This window comes from Copadichromis virginalis, linkage group LG12 (assembly GCF_057382275.1).
Source record: "Copadichromis virginalis isolate Kocher_CV1m ecotype Utaka linkage group LG12, C_Virginalis_male_GT1.1, whole genome shotgun sequence".
Taxonomy (NCBI): Eukaryota; Metazoa; Chordata; class Actinopteri; order Cichliformes; family Cichlidae; genus Copadichromis; species Copadichromis virginalis.
The window spans coordinates 34,976,746-34,998,458 of NC_140629.1; the positions used below are offsets into that span (position 1 = coordinate 34,976,746).

The 21,713-nt window shown below is 40.5% G+C and overlaps 1 protein-coding gene across 2 annotated transcripts in view; it reads right to left on the minus strand.

Moving 5' to 3' along the window:
• Window positions 1-21,713, minus strand: part of cnnm4b (cyclin and CBS domain divalent metal cation transport mediator 4b) — a 48,710-nt gene that overhangs the window by 3,395 nt on the left and 23,602 nt on the right. Inside the window, exons 5-7 of one of the 2 annotated variants that reach the window (XM_085476274.1) lie at window positions 11,865-11,961; window positions 6,644-6,706; window positions 1,085-1,263 (exon numbers count right to left, since the gene is read on the minus strand). In XM_085476274.1, coding sequence (XP_085332400.1) covers window positions 1,085-1,263; window positions 6,644-6,706; window positions 11,865-11,961 — 339 coding nt within the window. The remainder of the gene's footprint in view (window positions 1-1,084; window positions 1,264-6,643; window positions 6,707-11,864; window positions 11,962-21,713) is intronic. The other variant, XM_085476275.1, reaches the window with a different exon arrangement.

Here is a 21,713-nt window from a genome sequence, read left to right on the forward strand (position 1 = left end):
ACGTTTCACCTCTCATCCGAGAAGCTTCTTCAGTTCTAGGGTCAAATGGTGGAGAGTCCCAGATTTAAGCTCTGTGGGAGTGACCCACCGAGAGATACAATGGACCCCCTAATGATCCTCTAACTAATCACATGAGCCAAGGTGTGAAAATGGGAGTGGGTCACAATCAGCCAGGGTTTCAGGTGAGCTCATTGTGAAAACTGGCCCCACCCCATCACGTGATTTCCTGAGGTCAGATGGTCCAGGATGTGAGTGGGCGTTAAGGTGTCTGGGAAGGGATCTCAAAACTGGATCATAGATGGCAGACAGTTGGTGTCGTAAACCCCCGCCTCTGTTCAAAGATGGTCGCTCACAGTGGACATAAATGGCTTCTTTCACTCCTCTTTCAAACCATCTGTCTTCTCTGTCCAAAATGTGAACACTGGCATCCTCGAAAGAGTGACCTTTGTCCTTTAGATGCAGATGGACTGCCGAGTCTTGTCCCGTGGAGGTGGCTCTTCTATGTTGTGCCATACGTTTATGAAGTGGCTGTTTGGTCTCTCCAATGTAGAGGTCTGGGCATTCCTCACTGCACTGTACAGCATACACCACATTGTTAAGTTTGTGTTTAAGAGTTTTGGGACTCTCCACCATTTGACCCTAGAACTGAAGAAGCTTCTCGGATGAGAGGTGAAACGTCTTCAAGCAACTCAAAGAAGTCCACACGCTTTTCTTTCCAAGCTCCTTAGATTACGATGACCCGGATGACTGAGAACCTTCACAGAGATAAATATTCATAGCACCATCATGTTCTGAAGCTACTGCATTGGTTGAATGACCACTATTTAGATAGCCAAAGATAGTAACCAACACAGGACCATAAATCCTGCATGAACTTTGGAAAGGCTTGTTCAAACCCACTCCACCCACTCCCCATGAACTGGTTAAAAAGTTAAAAATGGAATTCTAAAACATAATTTAGACTCTGGTCCTTATGGCGGAAAGACTTCCCCTAAAGGTTTCTAGTCCCTGGAGAAAGATTATGTGGTGACAAAAGGCCTTGATTGTTAATTTGGAGGTAAGAAAAAAAAAAACAAAAAACAACCTTGGCAAACTGTAGGTCAGTGAGGGCTCGGACGTAGAAGTCTGGTATGTACTGCTGCATGGGGATGCTGTTGTTGAGCTGACTGTTGCTGCCGCTGACCGAAAGTGACTCCATCCGGTCGGCTCCGCTCATCGAGGCTGTTCGGTTCAAGCCGCTGATATGGGATGGTGAACGAAACTCTGCAAACACCCACACACATGCAGGAAAGGTTAATAGCACCAGGTCCTGTTACGCGTTTAAAAACAGGGTTGTGTGATAAACACCTATCGGGCCAACCATGCCGTTGGTTGGGCTTGATGTTACTGTTTCAAAGCCTTTGATGGTGGAGACCTCAGAGGCACAAGATGCAGTGTAGCTTCAAATGCAGGTTAATATAAAGAATAATTAACGAGTGAGAGTGATTACTGACACACAATGTGTAATGGATGCACAGCAATAGCAGCAGTAACACCTAAACAGAAATAAAGTTAAACCTATGAAAGTAAAGGAGAAAAAAGGAAGTTAATATTTAGGTATTTAATCCACTCTAAGCACCGAAGCAAAGACGTGCATCCTGCTGTGGTCAAAGCCAACAACATCTAAAAGTTTTCCAAGAGCACCATCAAACTTATTAAGGACTTATTAAGAGAGCTGAAAGCAATATTTGACGCTGTAATCTGTTAAACATAAGTGTGAGTCAATGTTTAAATATGTGTCACATTTTCAAGTGATAACTCACAACAAACTGCTGAAAACCTCAAATTTTACTGTTCACTGGTTAGTCAACAATTGTAAAACTTTCCAGGTGGAAATTCCCTGGACAAAACTTTCCTACATTCAATTTTTGATAGAAGAAAGGTTTCTGTGTTTAGAATAATTAATATTTCTGTGTGACATATTTAAAAAAATGACTGGACTTCTTTAATTTTGTTGAAGACAGTTCATCCAAGAAGCTTCTTCAGTTCTAAGAGCAACTGGTTGAGAGTCACAGAAATTTAAGTCCTATTGAAAAATGTAAAAGATTTGACTTAGAATGAAATAAAACTGAGAAAAACATAAAATACTCCCAGTCAGAGCTAATCAATAATAAACTAATGGATTAAATGACACATTATTTCAACTCAAGAGCATATGACGTATAGAGTTACATACAATAACCTCCACGGAACTCTATAAAGTGACACATAATAACAATCATAATGTAACCAGTACAGCTTAGCCATTAGTTCAGCTCATTTTAGCTCTAGATGGCCATAACATGCAGCATGCACCTCCCACTTCCCTCAGACTTGTTATGTTCACCCTCTGCTCACTCATAGTGTAATCACAATGATGACATTCACGGACGTCATCCAGCTGATGATACTCCTGGATGTGTCACACACGCGCTTCACACGCAAGCTCATTACCAGATGTGTGTTATTACCAGTTGGCGTGAGTCTTCCAGTAGGGGGCCTCAGTGAGTCATAGGAAACGGTTTTACCTAGACATGTCAAGTGTGTTAGCTTTCAAGAAATTGAGCTCTAAAGTTAATCCTGGTTGTCTATGGCTACTTTTTAAGTTAGTGGTTAGATGTCACTTCATCAGGAAACAATAATTGTCTAAAATAATCATTTTAAGATCCAGTAGGGAACCTTTCTTTAGTTGTATCCTGTCAACTTATTATGCAGCCACAACTGAAAACGACACTCAACCACTCACAAGTTAGCACCCTATTTAATTTCAAATCTTTCTTTACATATAAAAGTACCTTATAAAAAAAAAAGACATTATCCCATTGATCTGTGAGAATTATGAATTCTCAACTTGCATCATCTTAGTTCTGTGAAACTGTCATGTAACAATGAAGGAGTGGATCTGATTATCTCAAGGGAGAGGAATGATAAAGCATATCCGGCTTTATTGTCTAATTTTTCCTAAATACATCATGATGGTTTTTTTCTTAATGTATAAAATTACACTTGAAAATGAAACAGGAAGCTCATAAGGAAAGTGTTTAATGAGGTCATAAGTTTCTCCCCCATACATATGCTCTCTGCTAGCTAAAAACGCAAGTGCTAAAGATAGCGATACCCCGGCCCTCCCTGGAAAGACACAATTGAAAGCCTAAATGGGAAAAGTATGAACCAATCATGCTGTTTGCCTAGCACATACATAGTTTTACAACCATTTCAGAGGTGTGGGGACAGGGATAGCTCTCTACTCATTATTACTCATTTAATGACATAAGTAAGTGTCATTTTTAACCTTTTTCTTGACTTACTGTGTTCAAAATGTGCTCAGTGGTAGGATGAACAGAGCCACTCTTTAGTCTGGATTGAGTTATTAATGATGCTTTGATGTTATAAAACTGTGCCCACGTGTACTAAAAACATAAAAGTTTTAAACCTTATTGTGAGATCTGGGCCCGTATCCCTAAAGATTCTGAGAATCCTCTCAGAGAGCTCCTAACTTAACCTAAAAATTCCTTGCCAGGAGTTTTAGCTTAGAAGTGATTCCAGAACATTTTCAGTGAACTCTGAGCAAGGAATGGATGGAAAATCCTATCTTAGTGAGGAGGTGTGGTTGACCCCGTTGCTAGGTATGAGTCATCATTTCAAAAGCCGTGATTGGTTGATCCTACAAGTTTGATGGAAATGAGCTTTTGGTGATAATGAGCAAAGGATGTACCCTCAAATCAATAAACATATTATATACTCTAATCTTATGCTGACTGTAATTGTAAATAATATTTCACATTCAAGAAAATATCTGGAAAATGAATAGTAAGCTGTAGGGGTTATAGCCATTAGAATCTAAAATATGTGAAAACTTAAACTCATTACACCCTGTTCAAATAATGATTCGTGTCTTATTTGCTCATATAAATATCCTAGCTGGCATATTTTGTACTTTCACTCCCATATGGACCCCGTTGAAAACAAGATGGCCTATCTCAAGGGGCTGTCCTTAATGAAGTAGAAATCACAACGTTACAAGTCCAGTGTGGTCTTAACGAGGGTAACATGGCTCAGCTTTTAGCAATGTCTGTGATTGCAGACCCAAGTCATCACTGCTGCATTGTTGCATTTTCCCGGTTGCCAAATACCTCGGGGTTGTGATTACTTTCGTCTCCGGTGTAATAGCGTTGTGGCGTCGAGTTGGTGAAGTAATTGCATCTCTAAGGAGATCCACCACAAACATGATTCCTGCACGATCCAATCTGTAGCATCTCAATAATTCCCTGTCATCCAGTGTTTGCAGGACATCACTCCTGCCTCTTCTGTTGGCCATTTTGTGCAGCTGCTTAGGGGAACTCCTAAGCCACTAAAAGTCCTCTTCCCTGCTCTTAGCAGATCTTGCCTTAGGAGCCCTTTTAAGCGCTAGGAATCTTGAGGAATAGCTTTTATATTAACTGGGATTGTCGTGTCACTTTTAGGGGAAATTCTAAGAAAACGTCATGACTCTGAGAATTTTCTTAGAATTTGGCCGCTAGGAGCCACTTTTTGCACAAAGATTCTTTAGGGATACGGGCCCTGGTCACTGTGTCAAACCCCCCAAAAAGTCTCCTACTGGATCTTTGAGAACAAAACTCTGAAAATTTTAAAAGAACTACCCTCTACCTGTGAAGTAGTGCTCGCACAGTGAATCGGTGCTTTTAACAGTAAGGCAGACAAGTGATTGGACCAAATTCTAAATAACAATCACCATACACCCATTTTAATTTTTTTTTCTTACTGTGCTTTAAAAACACTACAGTCTATTACAGCTATTAATATTCTTTAGTCGATTTGAAACGAGTGTTTTCGTGACATCGTCAGGTCAAGGACAACAAAAAGAGCTGAATTAAAAGGCTCACATGCTGCTTCTTAATAGCTCCACATTCTCCATTGAAAACAGTACGTCCAGATGAAGAGAATCGATCTTTTGGGAGCTCGTTGTGTTTTTCTTTTTTAAATTGCATTAGCAGTTATACTTAAAAACTCATGCGATGCCAACAGAAGACAACCCCATCTGAAGCTATCAGGAGCAGTGTGCAAAGAGCAGACAGCTTAACCCCCGAGGGGATTCATGTCCCTTCTGTGCATCTCATGATGTTGTCCCGTCCTTCTGAGTTTTATTTTAGATATGCCACGTGATCGTGTTATTCCCCCCGCATTCCCTCCCAGTTTAAGATGTGTGCTGACATTCTGGTTGATAAACTCTTTGATCAACTTTCATTATTTCAAAAATTTCGACAGACGCCAGTTTCACACTTGCATCGCCTCGGTGCTACTATGAATCAACGAATGTGCAAAATTAGCTTACTGTACAGACCAAAATCATTCTTTTTCTCTAACCACCAAGTCACAATATTCCACATCTCCATCATCCGTCTTCAAGTCTCTCCAATCTAGTTTAAAACACTCTAAACATACTTTACATGGATAACAGCCTAAAGCAAACTATCCAAAAACGTTTTTGAAAACACCCTTAAAGACACTTTTGAGACAAATAAAAGGCAATTTGGGATTATTTTACACTTCATATAATTGAAATAACTGATGCTGCTTTTTGAAAGCAGAGCCTATTCAAATATTTAGGGGTTAAAAACGAGCTATGGCTAATATTTGGTGTAGAGGTTGTCAAAAGGTAAGTTATTGCCATTTTGGTTACACATGTGACTGTGACTAAACAAAGCTATGAGTACTAAAAAAAAATCATTTTTTTCTTTTAAATGAATGCATAACACTCTAGAAATACTGGCAGTCGCTCGTGCTGTCCCTTAGCCTCCGAGCAGATTCACCTATGATAATATATGTGAAAATCCAAGATGACTTCCTCGGTTAATGCATTCCCAAGATTACCAGAAAACCTGACTTTTGACTGGGGCATCGAGTTCACTGGGTTTCAATCAATTTAAAAATCCTACTTTGCCTCATTCTCGAGTTCACAAAGTGGGCTGTGGTAACAACACAAACCAACACCGTTCAGGCTGAGAGAGAAAAAAATAAAAAGATTTAACGGATTTTTACAAATAAGTTAATTTAAACAGAGATTAAGTTGTTTATAATGAAGTAAATTTAACTTAATGCTGGCCTACATTAAGAAAACACTGATTTATCATCTTCTTCTTTCCTCCTGCTCATTTACCGCCCAAAATTGTAACAATAAAATACAGATGTAGTTTGATCTGAGGTTGCTTTGGTTGATCAAAGAGTTTCTTTGCCAAAAAGTAGCTGTTAACCTCTAAATCTTTGCTCTCCTTAAAGGGCAAATCCGCCTTGAATCACACAGAGAAGAAAGCTAACGCTGTACTTCTGATCTGTGGGCTGAAACCTCAACGTGCTGCACCTTTGGGCAATCAAATGGTGATGTGAGGACAGGTGAGGACTGAGCAAAAATTACAGGACTGTATATAAAAGTCTTATCTGTGATCTATTATTTAAACCCACAAAGAGCACTGCCATGAGAATTTCTCTTCTCTTAGTGATCCGGCATCAATTCGCCCAACATGTACAACAGAGTCAAAGCTAGTGCCCCCCTCTACTCAAGCTCTACCCATCCACCCAGTACCCATGTGTCCTTTGTGTTAAAGGACCCAGACATGCCGGCGTTTACCTGGCAACCGAGAGAACAGAGAAAACCTCTTAAAGGAGAGGCGACGAGGACGATGTGCAGCCACTGGGAGAGGAGAGAAGGAAGGAAAGAAGGATAGAGGAGGTAATATTGATGAGGAGAGACAGAGGGGGCAGAGGAATGAAGGCGAGGGAGGGACAGTCAGTGAGAGACAGATCTGCTTCCAGTCTGGACAAGGACATGCAAAACCGGGAGAAACTCTGCTCCACTGAAAGAATCACCACACGTCGGGTTACACCGTTTGAAGGTGAAGTGAAATTTTCAGGTTCTCGTTACTCAGCTTCTTCTGAAAGTCTGATTGATCAGAAATTTGATGAAATGAGTGACAGAAGATGACAAAGGAAAATAAGAAAATACAAGTATTTCACATGTTTCACCATCTGAGGCAATCAAGAGAGTAAACCACTTATTCTGAATATGGAACTGAAAGGAAATACAGAAGAGAAATCAGATTATTTATGTCAGATTAGATGCTGATTCATTGTGATTTAAATTGTGATTTAATGTGGCAATGTTAGACACACGGAAACTCAATCACTGCTCTGGGGTTTTCACAGCCTACACTATGTGGATGCTTCTGAGTATTTCACTCTCAGCTGTAAGTGGTATTACCAAAATAGAAGATAAAGGAACCACAGCAAATCAGCCACAAAGTGGCAGACCACATGACACTGCGGCGCAGCATTAGTGTGTACGTGCTACTGGTCTGCTGACTCAATAACCACACAGTTCCCATCTTTCTCTGGTATTAACATCAGCACAAAAGCTGTACAGTCAGTCAGTGGCTGAGCACTTCCTATAGGTGTAATGTTTAGGTAGCCTTTAGCTTTTGTCCATACAGTCTCCGTGCAATGGCGAGCAGACAGAATTGGAGCTTAACTTTTATTCACATGCCAATTTGAGCACCAAAAAGCTTTTATCTATTAGAATCAGTTAGGGTACGGTCAACTTGAAAATCTTATGTCAGATCATCAGATCAGAACTAATGAATACAACATTTGAAAACAGTGTTTATTTTTATTTTATAGAGCTTCTTAATAATACTAAGTACTAAATAATAAAACATTGTAAATCTAACCCGGCATTAATTTGGTGCTCACATTTGACACTTTTCAGTAATCAATAGCTGTCAATACTTTTGAGCGTCATGATAAATATACTCAAATTCAAAACATGACGAAAAATAATCAAGGCTATGGTTTTTGCAGGATACAGGGAGGAGGTAGAGCTTTGAAGGGGTGTTCTGGTCCAATATTTTCATAATGCCAGTGTGTGTTCATGTGTGTGCATATGATGATTTTAGAAAGCTGACTGATTCTCTCTCACAACTTTTTATTGTTGGGAATGAAAACAAAAGACTTTCAGTTCTTCATTTTTTAAATCATAGTAACACAGTACTAACACAGTGTTATCTCTTCATCTGGGTCCCAATATATTAACAGAGTTATGGGGGGAAAAAAAGTATAACATTAAATGATAATTCATTTAATATCAGAATGAATTTATTTCTTTAGTCCTTAAAGCATATTACCAGCTAATTTCTTTTATCTAAGTTTTATAAATGTACATTTTTTGTTATATTGCTTTTCTGCTAAACACATTGAAAAAGCTCAGTTTGAACCCGTTCAGCCTCGCAGTATTTTAGATTGAGTGTATTTTTCCTGGATTATGTAAAAAGGGTTCTGGTAAATTGTCTAGAGAGATTTTTGATGCAACGTCCCACATCTGTCAGATCAAGCTGCTATCAGGCTGATATCTTGTCTGACCCCAGCATCGAAGGTGAGCACACCGAGATTTTCCCCGCAGATACTGAACAGATGTGCTGCAAAGACTGATGCGGCTCGATTGAACAGCAGAGATATAAGCTGGCAACTGAATACAAGCAGAAATAGACACTGTGTATAAAACTGGCAGAGAAAGGAAGGAAGTTTTGTCATGGTCCGCGGCCCGGTGTCCAAGGAGCTTATGGGATGCCCACGGGTGTGGCTGTCGACTCTACACCTGCATCCCATTCCAGGAAGTCATCAGGTGGACTATTTAACCCCGCTCAGCCAGCTGCTTCACGTCAGTCCGTTAGTCACCTTTCAGCGGTAACTTGGTGCCCAGGTGATGGTGGTTGTGAAACTCTGATTGCTCTGAACAACGCTAATCCTTTCATTGTGTGCTCAGGTAACCGTTCGGCATGTTTTGAGCCTCCTCCTGCCCGCCTGGAGTTCGGATCACCACCGGTCATCATCTCCTCTGTTTGCCTGCAGCTCTCCCACGGACCCTCACCCCTCCCTCCGGTTCCCACGGCCCAGCCCTGATCGTAAGATTAATAACTCTACCCTGTGTATGCTGTTATTCCCCTGCTCCCCAGTCACCCTCTTCGTTCTGTTGCAGGCTCTCATGGTCCTGATTACGGCGTTCCCGAGTTGCTTATCTCCCGGCCCCTTTGTTTCCCATTTACTCGGCGTGTTTTCCTTTAACCCTTCTGGGACACGCTTAGTTAGAAATAAAGTTTATTTTGCGTGCACCTTGGCGTATTGTCTCTGCTGAACTACGGTTCTTGACAAGTTTTGAATGAACTGAAAGCATGACTTTATGAGACACTGTATGATAGAAGGGAGAGAGTTCAAAAGTCATCAACAACATCAGGAGGGGCTATGCGCTTACCTGCTGCTCTCTGGCAGGTAGCTCAATGCCCTCCTGGGTTTTAAATGCACCTTAGAACACACATGCATCAACACTACATATGAGCGGGCGGAAGGAGGTTTGGAGTCTTCACACACCCCCGTTCTCTGCGGCCTGTCGGAGCAGGGGGGCTAGGAGGAGGAGATGGCCGCCCGATCGGGGTCTGGAAAGTGGGGCCTCCCCGCTGCTGCCGAGCCGGGGCAGTCTGCTTCTCTCCACCCCAGGGAAAAGGGTAACACTACCTGGGTCTGGGGCTCTCCTCAGCTCTTTCTGGGACAGTGGCGCGGCTGCCCCTCTGTTGGTCTTCCTTGGTCTCTTGTGTTCTGGGGGCCTCTGGATGTCTGGAGTCTTGATCTCCTCCATATCTGCTTCATGCCCCGGAGGATGGGGCTGTGGCGCGCTCATGCTCACAGGTGTACACACGGATGCTCACACACACACACAAACTACACCCTTTTTGGCTCCTACCTCACAGCACACTGTGCGCTGTCGATCTTACGTGCTGCACAATAATGTTTAATATTTAGTATTTACTGTTATATTCCCATAGATCATCGTGATGTTGTTTATTGTATTGCTCTCTTTTTCTCCTGCTTGTTTTCTCTTTTTTCTTTCTCAACAGGTGATCCAGGTGATTGATATATGTATTTTTTGTCTGCTTATTTTGTTGGTTTTTGTTTTTTGCCCTTTATCCCCGTCCCTCTTCCCTGCTGTTTTTCTTTCCCTTTCTTTTCCCCAGTCAAGTCGGTCCCGTATTTAACAAGTGAAAATAAAATAAAATAAACAATAAAAGGTGAATCAAATAGACCATTACAGCAAGGCTGGGATGGTCCATTTGGTAAAGTAAATCCGTTGGGCATCTTTCTTCGCCTTTAGACAATAATTCTGATGGCAAAATAGCCAAACGTGACAGGCAAAAAAAAAAAAAGTCATCAACAAAGCTGTTTCACAATCACTGTTGCAGTCATTTCTCCTTTCAGATACATGTGATATCCCATGGCCTCCGTGAACCCAGAACATTATTTTTTTTAATGCTGAATACGTGCAGAAACACATGGTACAATGAAGACATAGTTCTTGTTAAAGGGATGTGAGAAACCTGAGCGTGCATTACATGTTTGTAACGCTTAAGCTACATGAAGTACGTGACCTATGGTTACTTCTAATTTACCAGCAGTTCACGTATGACAAACAGCGAGTTTTCAGATTTGTTTTTCAAATATGAAACATGTAATAAGTTACTATGAGGTGCACCAAGTGTTTATGAACAAATTATGTGAATCCGATGAAAATGTCTCAAGCACAAAACGTTTGTGACTGTGTGCATGAAAAAAAGCAGTAATAGAAACTCGCACACGTACAGTTTCCTGTTGTGACACATGATGGTTGACAAGCTGCTTTGCACGTTCCCTCCTGCCAGCCAACAATTTTAATAACATTAATTTTTTTTGAATAATAAACAATTTAAACTGTGTTCATGCATCCAGATCAGTTTCACTGGACTTCGGCACAGATTCCAGAGGCACCAAATGTCAATAGAATATTGTTATTGGCCAATATTCACCATATTTATTGATATATCAGTCGGTATCTGCAAATGAGAGAGCCCATCATATTTATCTGTTACTGAATCAGTTGTGCTTGTTTATGTTTAAGTATTGTGCGGTAAAGAGCTTAAAGTCACGTGGGAATAACATTCAACACTGGTCAAGGTGTGATGTTTAAACACTGGTATCAGCACACATTGGTGCATCCCTTAGACTGCTGTCTAACGTATGGGACCTGCAGGTGATTCACTGGTTGAGATCATTTTCATACTCAAAACATTCAGTGACCTCTAGTGTCCTGATGTTGGTGGTGCTATGATTCTGGAAGACACCACTCCCATCAAGCTAAAAATGTTTCAATGTAAGTTAAAGGTCAGTGATTTGCAGTAACACAAAACACGGTACCAAAAAGCTCTCCTCGCTCTAGTTTCACGGGTTTATTTTTTTCCTTTAATTTGCCACCAGACTGTATTTTACAAGCCCTTTGAAGTTGCCAACTGTAATGTTTTAAACTGTGCACCAGGTGGAGCTGGAAGACTTCTAATTCCTCTCCAAGGTGGGAATAAAGTGCAGGAATCTGACTGGTGATATGTATGTTTTGTTTTTTGTTTTTTTTAAAAACAAGACTGAATTTCAGGAACCTGGGGGACAGGCCAAAGAAGAGTGCTGTGTACTTTTGTGTACTTTTAGATGCTTTTTCTTTTTTGTCCCTGTAAATGTTTACACTTTGCTCTGTAGTGGTTCCTTCTTGCTATTTAACTAATACTAATACTACTAACTAATAGAACTTTACGTAGTCAGCTGTTAAATGTATTTAATTTGCTTATCATATACTACATATGATAAGCAACATGCTGTGTGGCACTAAAAAGAAATCCTGGGCCACATAATAATGTTGCAAAGCTGTCCGTCTGTACCAGCTGAGATATTGGTGTAATGCTCTTTGTGTGTGTGTGAAATACAGTAATGTGTTCTGGACTCACCCAGTGTGGGAGCACTGAGTGCCATGATACCATAGTATGAGAAAGGTCCGGTCTCAAACTTCATGTTCTCATTTCCAGCCTCCACCTCCACTCGACCCTGCAAAATCAAGACAGACGTTTATGTTTTTTAACAGTTAAGGCTGCAACTGTTCATGTGGATTTACTCTGAAAACTCATCCTCAAGCCTTGTGCTGAGCCACATGCAATATTTCAGAACCAATGAAAAATTAAGGCAGACATAATAGATGATTTAAAATATCTATTTCTATTTAAATGACCGCAGCATTTCGGAACATTTATGTTCTTAGATTCCAGCTATCCATTTAATCTGAAGCTAATGTTTCTATGCCAAAATAATACAAAAGACCTTACTCATTTTGACATAAATGCAGCGAAACATAACGTGGCTCTAAAATTGCCTCATGACTTGAGGCATGTAAATGTTCTGTAGTGAATCCTTTGGGGCTGTGCGTATTAGACAAGGTCATATCCTCACGACAGAACTAAACTTTCAGCAAACTGATTAAACATATGTGTGAAAGAGAAGGAGAGAGAGTTTTTATTTAAAAGGCATTTATTTATTTCCTATTATTCCTGTTCTCGCTAATCACAGGCTAACAAGTCACTGTTATCGTATTTTCACTGCATATAGTACTGTGTATGACTGCGTATGTGACAAATAAAATTTGAATTTGAAGTCCCTGCATATGCTGTAGTGTCCTTGGGTAAGACGCTAACCCCAGTGTCGGTTATATAACAACACAGCAGTGGTGTGTGTGTGGCGCACCTTAAAAATAAAAATAAAAAATTTACTTTGATTTTGTCCATCAAGTATTTCAAAGCCTTATCCAGTTTGCCATCATGTATGACAATAAAAAGGACGAATTCCTGATATTTAAAAACAGACTCACTGGCTATGTTTGGTCATTTTGATTAAAAATATTACTGGAGATACTGATTTACTTTCTGTTAAATCAGTCAATCCTTTCCCCTAATTAAGTCCTAAAGCACTGGAAGATCATAATTTCTGCTGAGCAGCCCTGACCTTTCTTTTCTTTTCTGTGAAATTATACAAATTGGCCTCTAGAGGGCGGTGCAATAGCAGGTGAAAAAACCGTATAGCAGTTATTAGTGACCATACTCGGGAGATGTTTTGCATCACTTGTGGGAAGAAATAGGTTTACTCTGGGCTTGATCAGACATCAATAAACACTGTGAAACATGATACACATCTGGCAGTGCTGCTGTCTGCAGAGGGAGGATGTGATGCAATGGAGAGAAAGGGGAGTTAGAGTAGCACAAGTTTCTTTGTAAAGAGATATGGAAGAGAGATTAGGGGCACACAGAGGGAGATGGAGGGATAAGAGGACAGAGGACAGGACAGAAGGGGGTTAAGGAGGCCTCTGTGTTGGAGGCTGTTGGCCCGGATCGTCCTGCTGGAATGTGTGAACTGCAGCAACAACACAGCACAGTTAATCCATGCTGCCATCCCTCCTTCACTCCATCCTCCCACCCCGCTGCAAATGGACTGAGCTGATGAAAACATAACAGGTGGTAAAATAAAAGGACAACAAAAGAAGGAGATGGGCACAGGACAGAGGGTGGGCCGTGCTTACAGCAGTGACAAATACAGCAGGACAATTAGCTTAGGACTTAAATTCTAACATCTGAATGAGCTTGCTGTTAAGTGTTGATTAAACCTAATTTGGAATTTTTGTGCAGATTTTAAAGCTTCCAAACACAGCAGCCATAAAATATTTTATGTCTTTGGCTAATATTTCAGTTTAATGTTGAAATGACATTAATAAAGTGTCAACTTTACCAAAAACAGAAGGTAAGCACTGCTCTAAAAATGCAGGTTTGCATTCATGTTTCAGGAGTTTATTAAGGATTTATGTGGATAGAAATGCATATCATCAGCATGTAAAACCTGCAGACACAGATTAATAACTCAGCAATCAAAATCATAAAAACTTAACAATCAGAAATGATTGTTTTAACTTAATTATCTGTGGATTTCCCTTTAAGACCTCCTGGTTCACCACGAGCAGCCAACAAACACAATTAGTCTGATATAACCATCCATTGTGCTATTTTAGGGCGCGTGCCAATTTAGAAACCTGGCTTTGTTGTTACAAGAGATGAGAGGGAGAGAGAGTGTATCCGTCACTGGAGTTAGCAGGTGGGCGGTTTCGATCGCAAACTCTCTGGTGAATTAAACTTACAACATCGGTCTGAAGCATTTCACAACTGATGTCAAAAGTGATCAGAACAGAAATCTACACCACAGCCTAACACTCTAGAAACAATTAGGACACCAACCACATACAACCTGATTCGTGTATCCATATTTAGTCTTGTTTACCTTTTTGAGGTCTCGCTCTTCCTAAAATACTCTGTTTGCTCTCAAAAAAAAAGACTATTTCATCATTGCTGTGCCAATTCTTTATTTGATCTGCAAATAATTAAATGATTAATCTGGTGATTGAATGGATAAAAATGCTGATTAACATAAACACAGATGAGAGAAAGAGTGAAAGAAAACAGTAACAGTAAGACACACACACACACACACACACACACACACACACACACACACACACACACACACACACACACACACGATTTGAGGTTAACTGGGTTAAATTCGTTACATATGGTGCTGATGTGTATTCCTGTGAAACTGTGTGTTATACAGCGAGCTGACGAACTGAGGGTGCAGAGGGGGTAACATCTAAAGGACAATAAACAATGACCAATCATCTGCTGACCTGTCAGGTGATTAATTATTTGACACTTTGTTTGCTTGCTAACTGCAGCACAGGGTGCCTCGAGGTTCCTCTTTATCTGAAACTGCACAGCATTTTTATCCTTTCCCCATCCCAGAGACAATGTGCGACTTTTTAATTGGCAGACGCTTTTCTGAAGTGTAGCTTTTAACCATCACGCCATCATATGTCATACAAAAGTGAACCAATTATCACCCTACTGGGGATAACTGCAAATAGTGCCAGCAGATTAGCAGATTTGAGCACAAAGAGATGACGGTGATAGTTTTCGCACAGCTGAATAAACGTCAAACAGAAAACTGATTAAACAGAAGTGCGAGATGGTCGAGAATTTGCTCCAGTGTCCTGTTATATATTACGGAGCAAGGAGCAGACGGCTGAGTTTATTAAAGTCCACAGACACAGCTGGTGACGCAAATCTGAAGGCTAGACCGTCCCATTTCACAGCTTTGCACTTCCGACCTATTCGCTCATCAAAGGCCCACGTAGACCGCGAAGGACGATTCATGGATGCCAAAGACAAGCAGCAGTTGTAACGGTTATTTGAATCATTATGTTTTATTTGCTTTAAGCTTATTCTATATACTGAATGAGGGTGTTGGTAAAGTTTCATTTAAAGAAAATGTATTTGTATTTGAAGTGGGGGTGTCCTGACAGTGACCTGTCTGAGTGTATTCCAGTGAGAGTTGTGATTAAAAAAAAACCTACAAATTATAGTTTTGCACTAGTGCATCTAACAAATGAAAGATCACGTGTTCGATCCCAGGAGGAGACATGAATCCATTTAGGGCTGCATTAGCAGAGAATTAAATATGCAGCACTACCTGCTGTGGCGACTCCTTGTGAATAAGGGAGAAGTCAAAAGTCAGATCAAATGGCTGTGCAAATGTTAAACATGTTTTGGTGACTGGTATTCAGGTACAGTCACACCTTCAGGCTTGTCCTGGATACTCCCACATGGCTGCATGCTACAGTTTACAAGCCAACATTAACATGTAATGCTATTTGACCTTTTAGATTAAATTTGTATTTCAAGAACATGTTTTGGGTGGATGGGGGCAAAATCAAACTACATTTCCCAAATCAGGACAATCCTTCCTCTCAGTGGGCGAATTTTCATTTTAGCTTTATTTTGAAGGCTACGTTGACTTGGCACGACTCCCTTTGGCAAAATGTCTTGGTCCAAATTTGTCTGGTTAGAATCATTCACACCTGCTCACTGCACCCACAGGCTCCTGCAGAGTAATCGGAGGTCGAATGCCTTAATCAAGGACAACCCGCTACTGAAAGACGAGCAGACATTCGCTGCAAGCCTCCTCTAACTGTTCTCCTTTACTGGCAAAGCAGAAAAGAAAACAAACAACCACCAGGAAGATTCGACATCCCTCGAACAACTCCTCTACCGTTGCCCCACAAGTATACAAGGTTTACAGTAGCGAGACTTCCTTCTATGACTGCTAATGAAATTGTTAAACCTGCTCTGCCACCAGTGTTTTGCCTCTTACAAGTATATCAGAGCTGTGAAAGATGTCAATCATCTCCTGGCATGTTAGTCATGTCTGTGTGTATGTGAATACTGGCAAAGGTCAAATAGTGAGCTTGAAACATATGCATGCTAAAAACAAAACCAAACCAAACAAACAAAAAAGAAACACACATAGAAACATGCTGAAGCTTGACTCCGAGCGACATAAGCCACACACGCTGCTGGACGGTTGGTGTTTAATTTAAATGGAGGTTAACGTGGGAGGGAGGAGAGAAAGAATAGAAACAGAGGGAGGCAGAGGACAAACGCGAGAGGTGTAAAGTCTGCCGGTGCTCTGATCAGACCCGTTTTCCTGGATCTGCACTGACCGACGTTAAGCAAAAGCACAGTCATGACATGAAAACATCATGAAAGCAGAGCACTTTCATTAGCCGTCCACCAGTGCTGGTTTATTAGGTATCAAAGTCATTTTTTTCAGATTTGGGATATGAGAAGAAAGTCTTTCTTAAAAGTCTGTCAGATCTGCAGTAAAAACTGTCTCAAACCTTAATTACGAAACCCTCTTAAGCTCCTGTATGAGATAAAAGCTCAGACTTTCTGCTCTAGTCTGCCCAAAACAAAGTGAGTGAGAACCATAAGTGACACTAGCCTCGTGGTGATCAAACCACTGAGAATACATTTTAAGAGCAGTAACATTATATTTCCAGAAAAAAAAAAAATCTTTAAATGTTGTTGTGAGCACTCTGTACTATTAGGAACTATGTTCTCTCTGGTGTTTATCTCTTACATATCTTGATACTCACTGGACTTCCATAAATCAAATTCTTTGACACAGGTGAATCAGTCTTATCTGCCCTGTTGCACAAAATGTTTTCTTTCTGACGTCCTTCATTGCTCGAGGACTCTTAAGAAAGGCTCAAGGAGTAGGCAGGTGCACTGCTTTAAAACACAAGGGAAACATTTAAGAGTCTAACTGTAAAAATGAATGTAGCACAGAAACACTTTCATGCCGATCATCTTTTTTTAAATAACCAAAACTGTAAAAAATGACCATGTTACTGTGTGAAGCAAACGATTATTTAAACCTTTATTTAAAAATCTAGTAGAAGTCAAACTGGAAATTGCGGTCAAGCTGTGGATGAAGGAATTATGCATAAAACACGTGTATATTTAGCAGACCTGCAAAAAAGGCTGAAAAGATTGGCTTTGAATATTTCTCCCCTAAATATTAGTTTCAAACAGCTAGTACATTTTCAGCCAGCAACTAGCTGAAAATTAAGGCCCATCTCAGGCTAAAAGGAACTTCACTGAAGATCACCATTCAAGGAAAGTTTGGAATAATCTTCAGAATTTAGAATGTCTGATCCAGTATTCGTGAAAAGCGACGTTTTAACAATGATTAATTTTTATGTTCATTTGTTTTCTAGTTAATATTTAGCACCTTGTCCTTTCACCAAATACATGAAAACCACTTTGATTAAAATTTTCTTCACACACAGTTCCTGAATGACTGACGAGTGATACTTGAGAGGAAAAAAGGAAAAATTTAAAAAAAAAAAAGTGTCCTATAACAGTTACACACTTCTCTTTGTCTCAGAGACGGAGCCTGTCCTTCCAAAAGGACAACAGAAACAATTGTCACTACATGGAGCTCTCACAGGCCATAATTCATAAACATACACATCATATGGGCCTTACTGCAGAAGAAAGAGACCCACAACACAATGTGTTAGTACACCACAATTTGGGTGAGGGTGGTAATAAACCTCAGAGCAACACATCTCGTGCTCATTTCTAACTAACTTTGAGCTGTTCAGCTATTCAGCTTAAAGTTCAACGAAGGTGTGTTTTCTGGTTGTGTGTTTTTGCTGAACTGTAGGTGGGTCTTGGCCAAAGTTCAAGCGGCCACGTTAGGACTCATCAGCACTGTGATATTTGTCAGTAACGACAGCTTATGCATCAAACCGATCTTTGTGAACTTGAATGATCATTTATGTTGTGCTGCGACTGCTAAACACTTCAGTGACAAAGCATAGCAATGGCAGTGTCAAGGAAGCAGGACTTCAAAAAGAAAGGAGGAGTCAGTGAAAGTATGACAGCAGAGGTTAAGAGGTTTAAGAGAGCAAGGTGAGAGAGGATGTCCTGGCACAGAGTTGAAATGAGGACCTGATGTCACTAAAGAAACATTTTGAGGACCTTAGAGGACAGACAGGAGGGGCTCAGGGAAAGGCAGCCATCTGCTGTGACATATTTAAGGTTCAGGAAAGAGAAGCAGTTTCAGATACACACACGGCGACCGGAAGCGTTTTATCAGAAATCAGGGGAAGCCCCGCAGCAACTAAGTCTATAGCAGTGTAACAGAGGGTGGCTGCATTGGGTGGCAGAAGTCACCCAATGCAGCTCTAACTGTAAGCTTAATCAAAAATGAAAGTTTCAAGCCTAATCTTCAAATAGAGAGGCCTCCTGAACCCAAATCTGGAGCCAGTTCCACAGGAGACAACCCTCGTAGAGCAGAATATTTATTAAAACCTAATATGAAGTATATCAACAGTTTATTTCTAATTAGCTCTTATTTTTGTACTACCTGCTTTTGTTTCTTATAGTCAAGGAAAATCATTGCTGCCATCTCCACCCTCACTCCTACTTTTACACTCTGGGATTAGGGCTGTGCGATATGACCAAAATCTCATATCCAGATATAAGACATCTATCGTCCCGATAACAAGATATAAATCACAAAAATTTAACATTTTCTGTAAATTCTGTGAATCTCAGGCAGCTCGACTTGCGTGAAGTGTTTCCAGCTGGGCGTGGTGTACCTGGAGTAGCGTGAAAATATATATTTTTAGACATAAGTTGTAAAGGCCGCCGTTTTCTTTGTGAGTATTTATTGCACGGCGTGCTGCGGGGAAAAGCCTGTTCTAACGTTTGAGTCTAAGGTTTATTTTTTAGCACCTGACGGTCTTTTTTGCTTCTCATCCGTCAATACTCTGCATACTAGTTCACATGATTCAGTTTATTTTGAAAAGTCTCTTGAGCTTTATTGTGAAAGGTTTATCTGGAAACTAAACAAGTGGACACGCGATGGTTTTACTGTCGTTGTTGCTAACGACAACGCATAAAAACAGGCGCTTGTCCATCTGTACTGTGGTTATATTAAATATAAGAGAAAGAGAGAACTTTAGGACATTAATATAGCCACTACAGCGACCATCAAAATGATCAAAAAATATTGCCATAAACAGTTTATTTTGCGACACCACGAAACAAACGATAGCGTAAAATGAAACAATAGATGTTTTTATATCGTCATCCGATATATATCGTTATATCGAACCGCCCTATCTGGGATAACATAATGTCTCCCACAAGAGAGAAAACCAATAAACAATATTGCAGCCATCTAGTCACAAACAAGAAGGCATCCCTTACAGGAGGGATGGAATTGTGTGTTGCAGTCACAAAGAAAGGTAAATGCCATTCTGTGTGACTATTACAACTCTGGAAAATAGATTCAGAGGCACATTGAGGTGATAAGGACCCACACTGTCTGAGGATCCTTCCTGCTGTGTAGGTTGCATTTGTGTTTGTGTGAAGCTCAGTAGAGCCCCTGCAGAGGTCTGAGGATTCACTGTCACCGGTTTGTTAATAACTTATAACAAAGCCTGCAGGGGCTCTGCCTCAAACCACACACATACACACACATGCACCACCTGACATTGATTGTGGTGTGTGTGTGTGTGTGTGTGTGTGTGTGTGTGTGTGTGTGTGTGTGTGTGTGTGTGTGTGTGTGTGTGTGTAAGAGGGAGACTGTGGTTGTGAGCTTTCACGTGCGAGGCCTAGTATGTCCTGCCAGCCTCTTGTGTTTAGTGGTTTGCAAGCATGTGTTTGTCATAAAATGAACTGCTGATGTCAAACTGAACAGTTTCCTCCAACAGTTTGTGCAAACTGATTGACTCACACACACACAAACATTTCCTCAGTGGGATTTAACAGTGTGAGTCAGTGTCAACTAACAAGAAGCTCAACCCCAGCCTAACGTGTCGATGGTGTAGGCTCCATCTCTCGCTCTCTCACACACACACTCACACACAAAGATTGCCTCCTTTTAAGTGTAGGAATATTTCTTATTCTCACAGGACTCCATTTTTCCATCTCTTGTTCACAACAGGAAGGAGCTTCTCTCTAATAATGATGTGATGTAATTACCCTGGAATGTACTGCGTGTACAGCACTTCAGAAACTAGTTTGTCCACGAAACAAATGCATAACAGAGATTTCTCAAAAATAAAATGATCAAACCTCTTGTACAACATCAAAACATAACAGGAAAATTTATACTTGAAATAAAACACCATCTAAAAATGTTCAGATGATGCCTGCACATCTCCTAAAGCTGAGCGAACCCTGCGAACACAACAGAAGTTGGACTCGGGCTGCGATACTGACTGTTTTGTGAGAATCACTAAGCATCTTTATAGACGCATAAATCACTCGGGTCATAAACAAATAGGCTGTCTGCTGACAGCAAGGATCACTGCCAGGAAAACACACACATATGCAAAGTAATCATGTGGACCCTATAAAAGGAGTGGAACAAGTGCAGCGAATTATCATATCTGAGGTTTTTTTATTCTCACGAGTCAACCGCACACTGGATGTTGATGTAAACATAAGAGTAAAAAAAAAATTACGTCTGCATATAAACATACAGTTCAAAGTATGTGCAGTGAGTCAATCTATGAAAACAAGCAGAGATTTATTGAAAGTATTTCTCCCCTTATCTAAAGACGTCCCAAACCGTCTTTGGACTCTGCATTTTGAAGTCAGAAAAGACCATATTTGGATAAGAAGATGGTTATCAGCTAAGGCGAGTGGGCTTGGTCAATGAGTCGTATGAAATGCTGAAGAACAATAATAAAATAGTAGAATTTTACACACAAAAGCAAACTTCATGGACAACCTATTTCAATATGGCAGTCAATGGGACCTCGCATTTAGGGCTCGCTTCAAGTGGCCATTAAGGGAACTGCAGTTTCTGGTACTGACTTTATTTTACAGCCTTGTGACTGAAACAAGCTAAAAGGCACACATTATTTAAGGGGGGGGGGGGGGGGGGTTTAAAAAACAAAACAAATGCAGAATCGTATTAACATCCTTCTCAAGTTGCAAAGACATGTCAGATTGTAAAAGGGAAAACGACTGTCTCTCACTTGCTTTATAATCTCAGTAAAACATTCTCATGAGTTTGAAGTCTCAAATGTTAGTTGCAAGTCTTATTTAGTATAGCACAATGTTCATTTTCTAAACTTTGGTCCCATTTAGAGCAAAGTGGACAATAAAGCACAGCATGCTTTAGGCCAGACCTACGCTGAGACTGGCAAGTCATGACCACATGAGCACGTAATATCCTTGGTTTCTCAATCAGACCAACTTCTCGCTTGCTGCATCTGGTTTTAGAAAACCATTATGGCAGCTCAAGACTTCAAAATGAGACTACACAGATCGGTGGGCGATCTCCTATGTCCCGCTTTTATATAGTGTGTATGGGATCAACTATAGAATCTGGTGTTA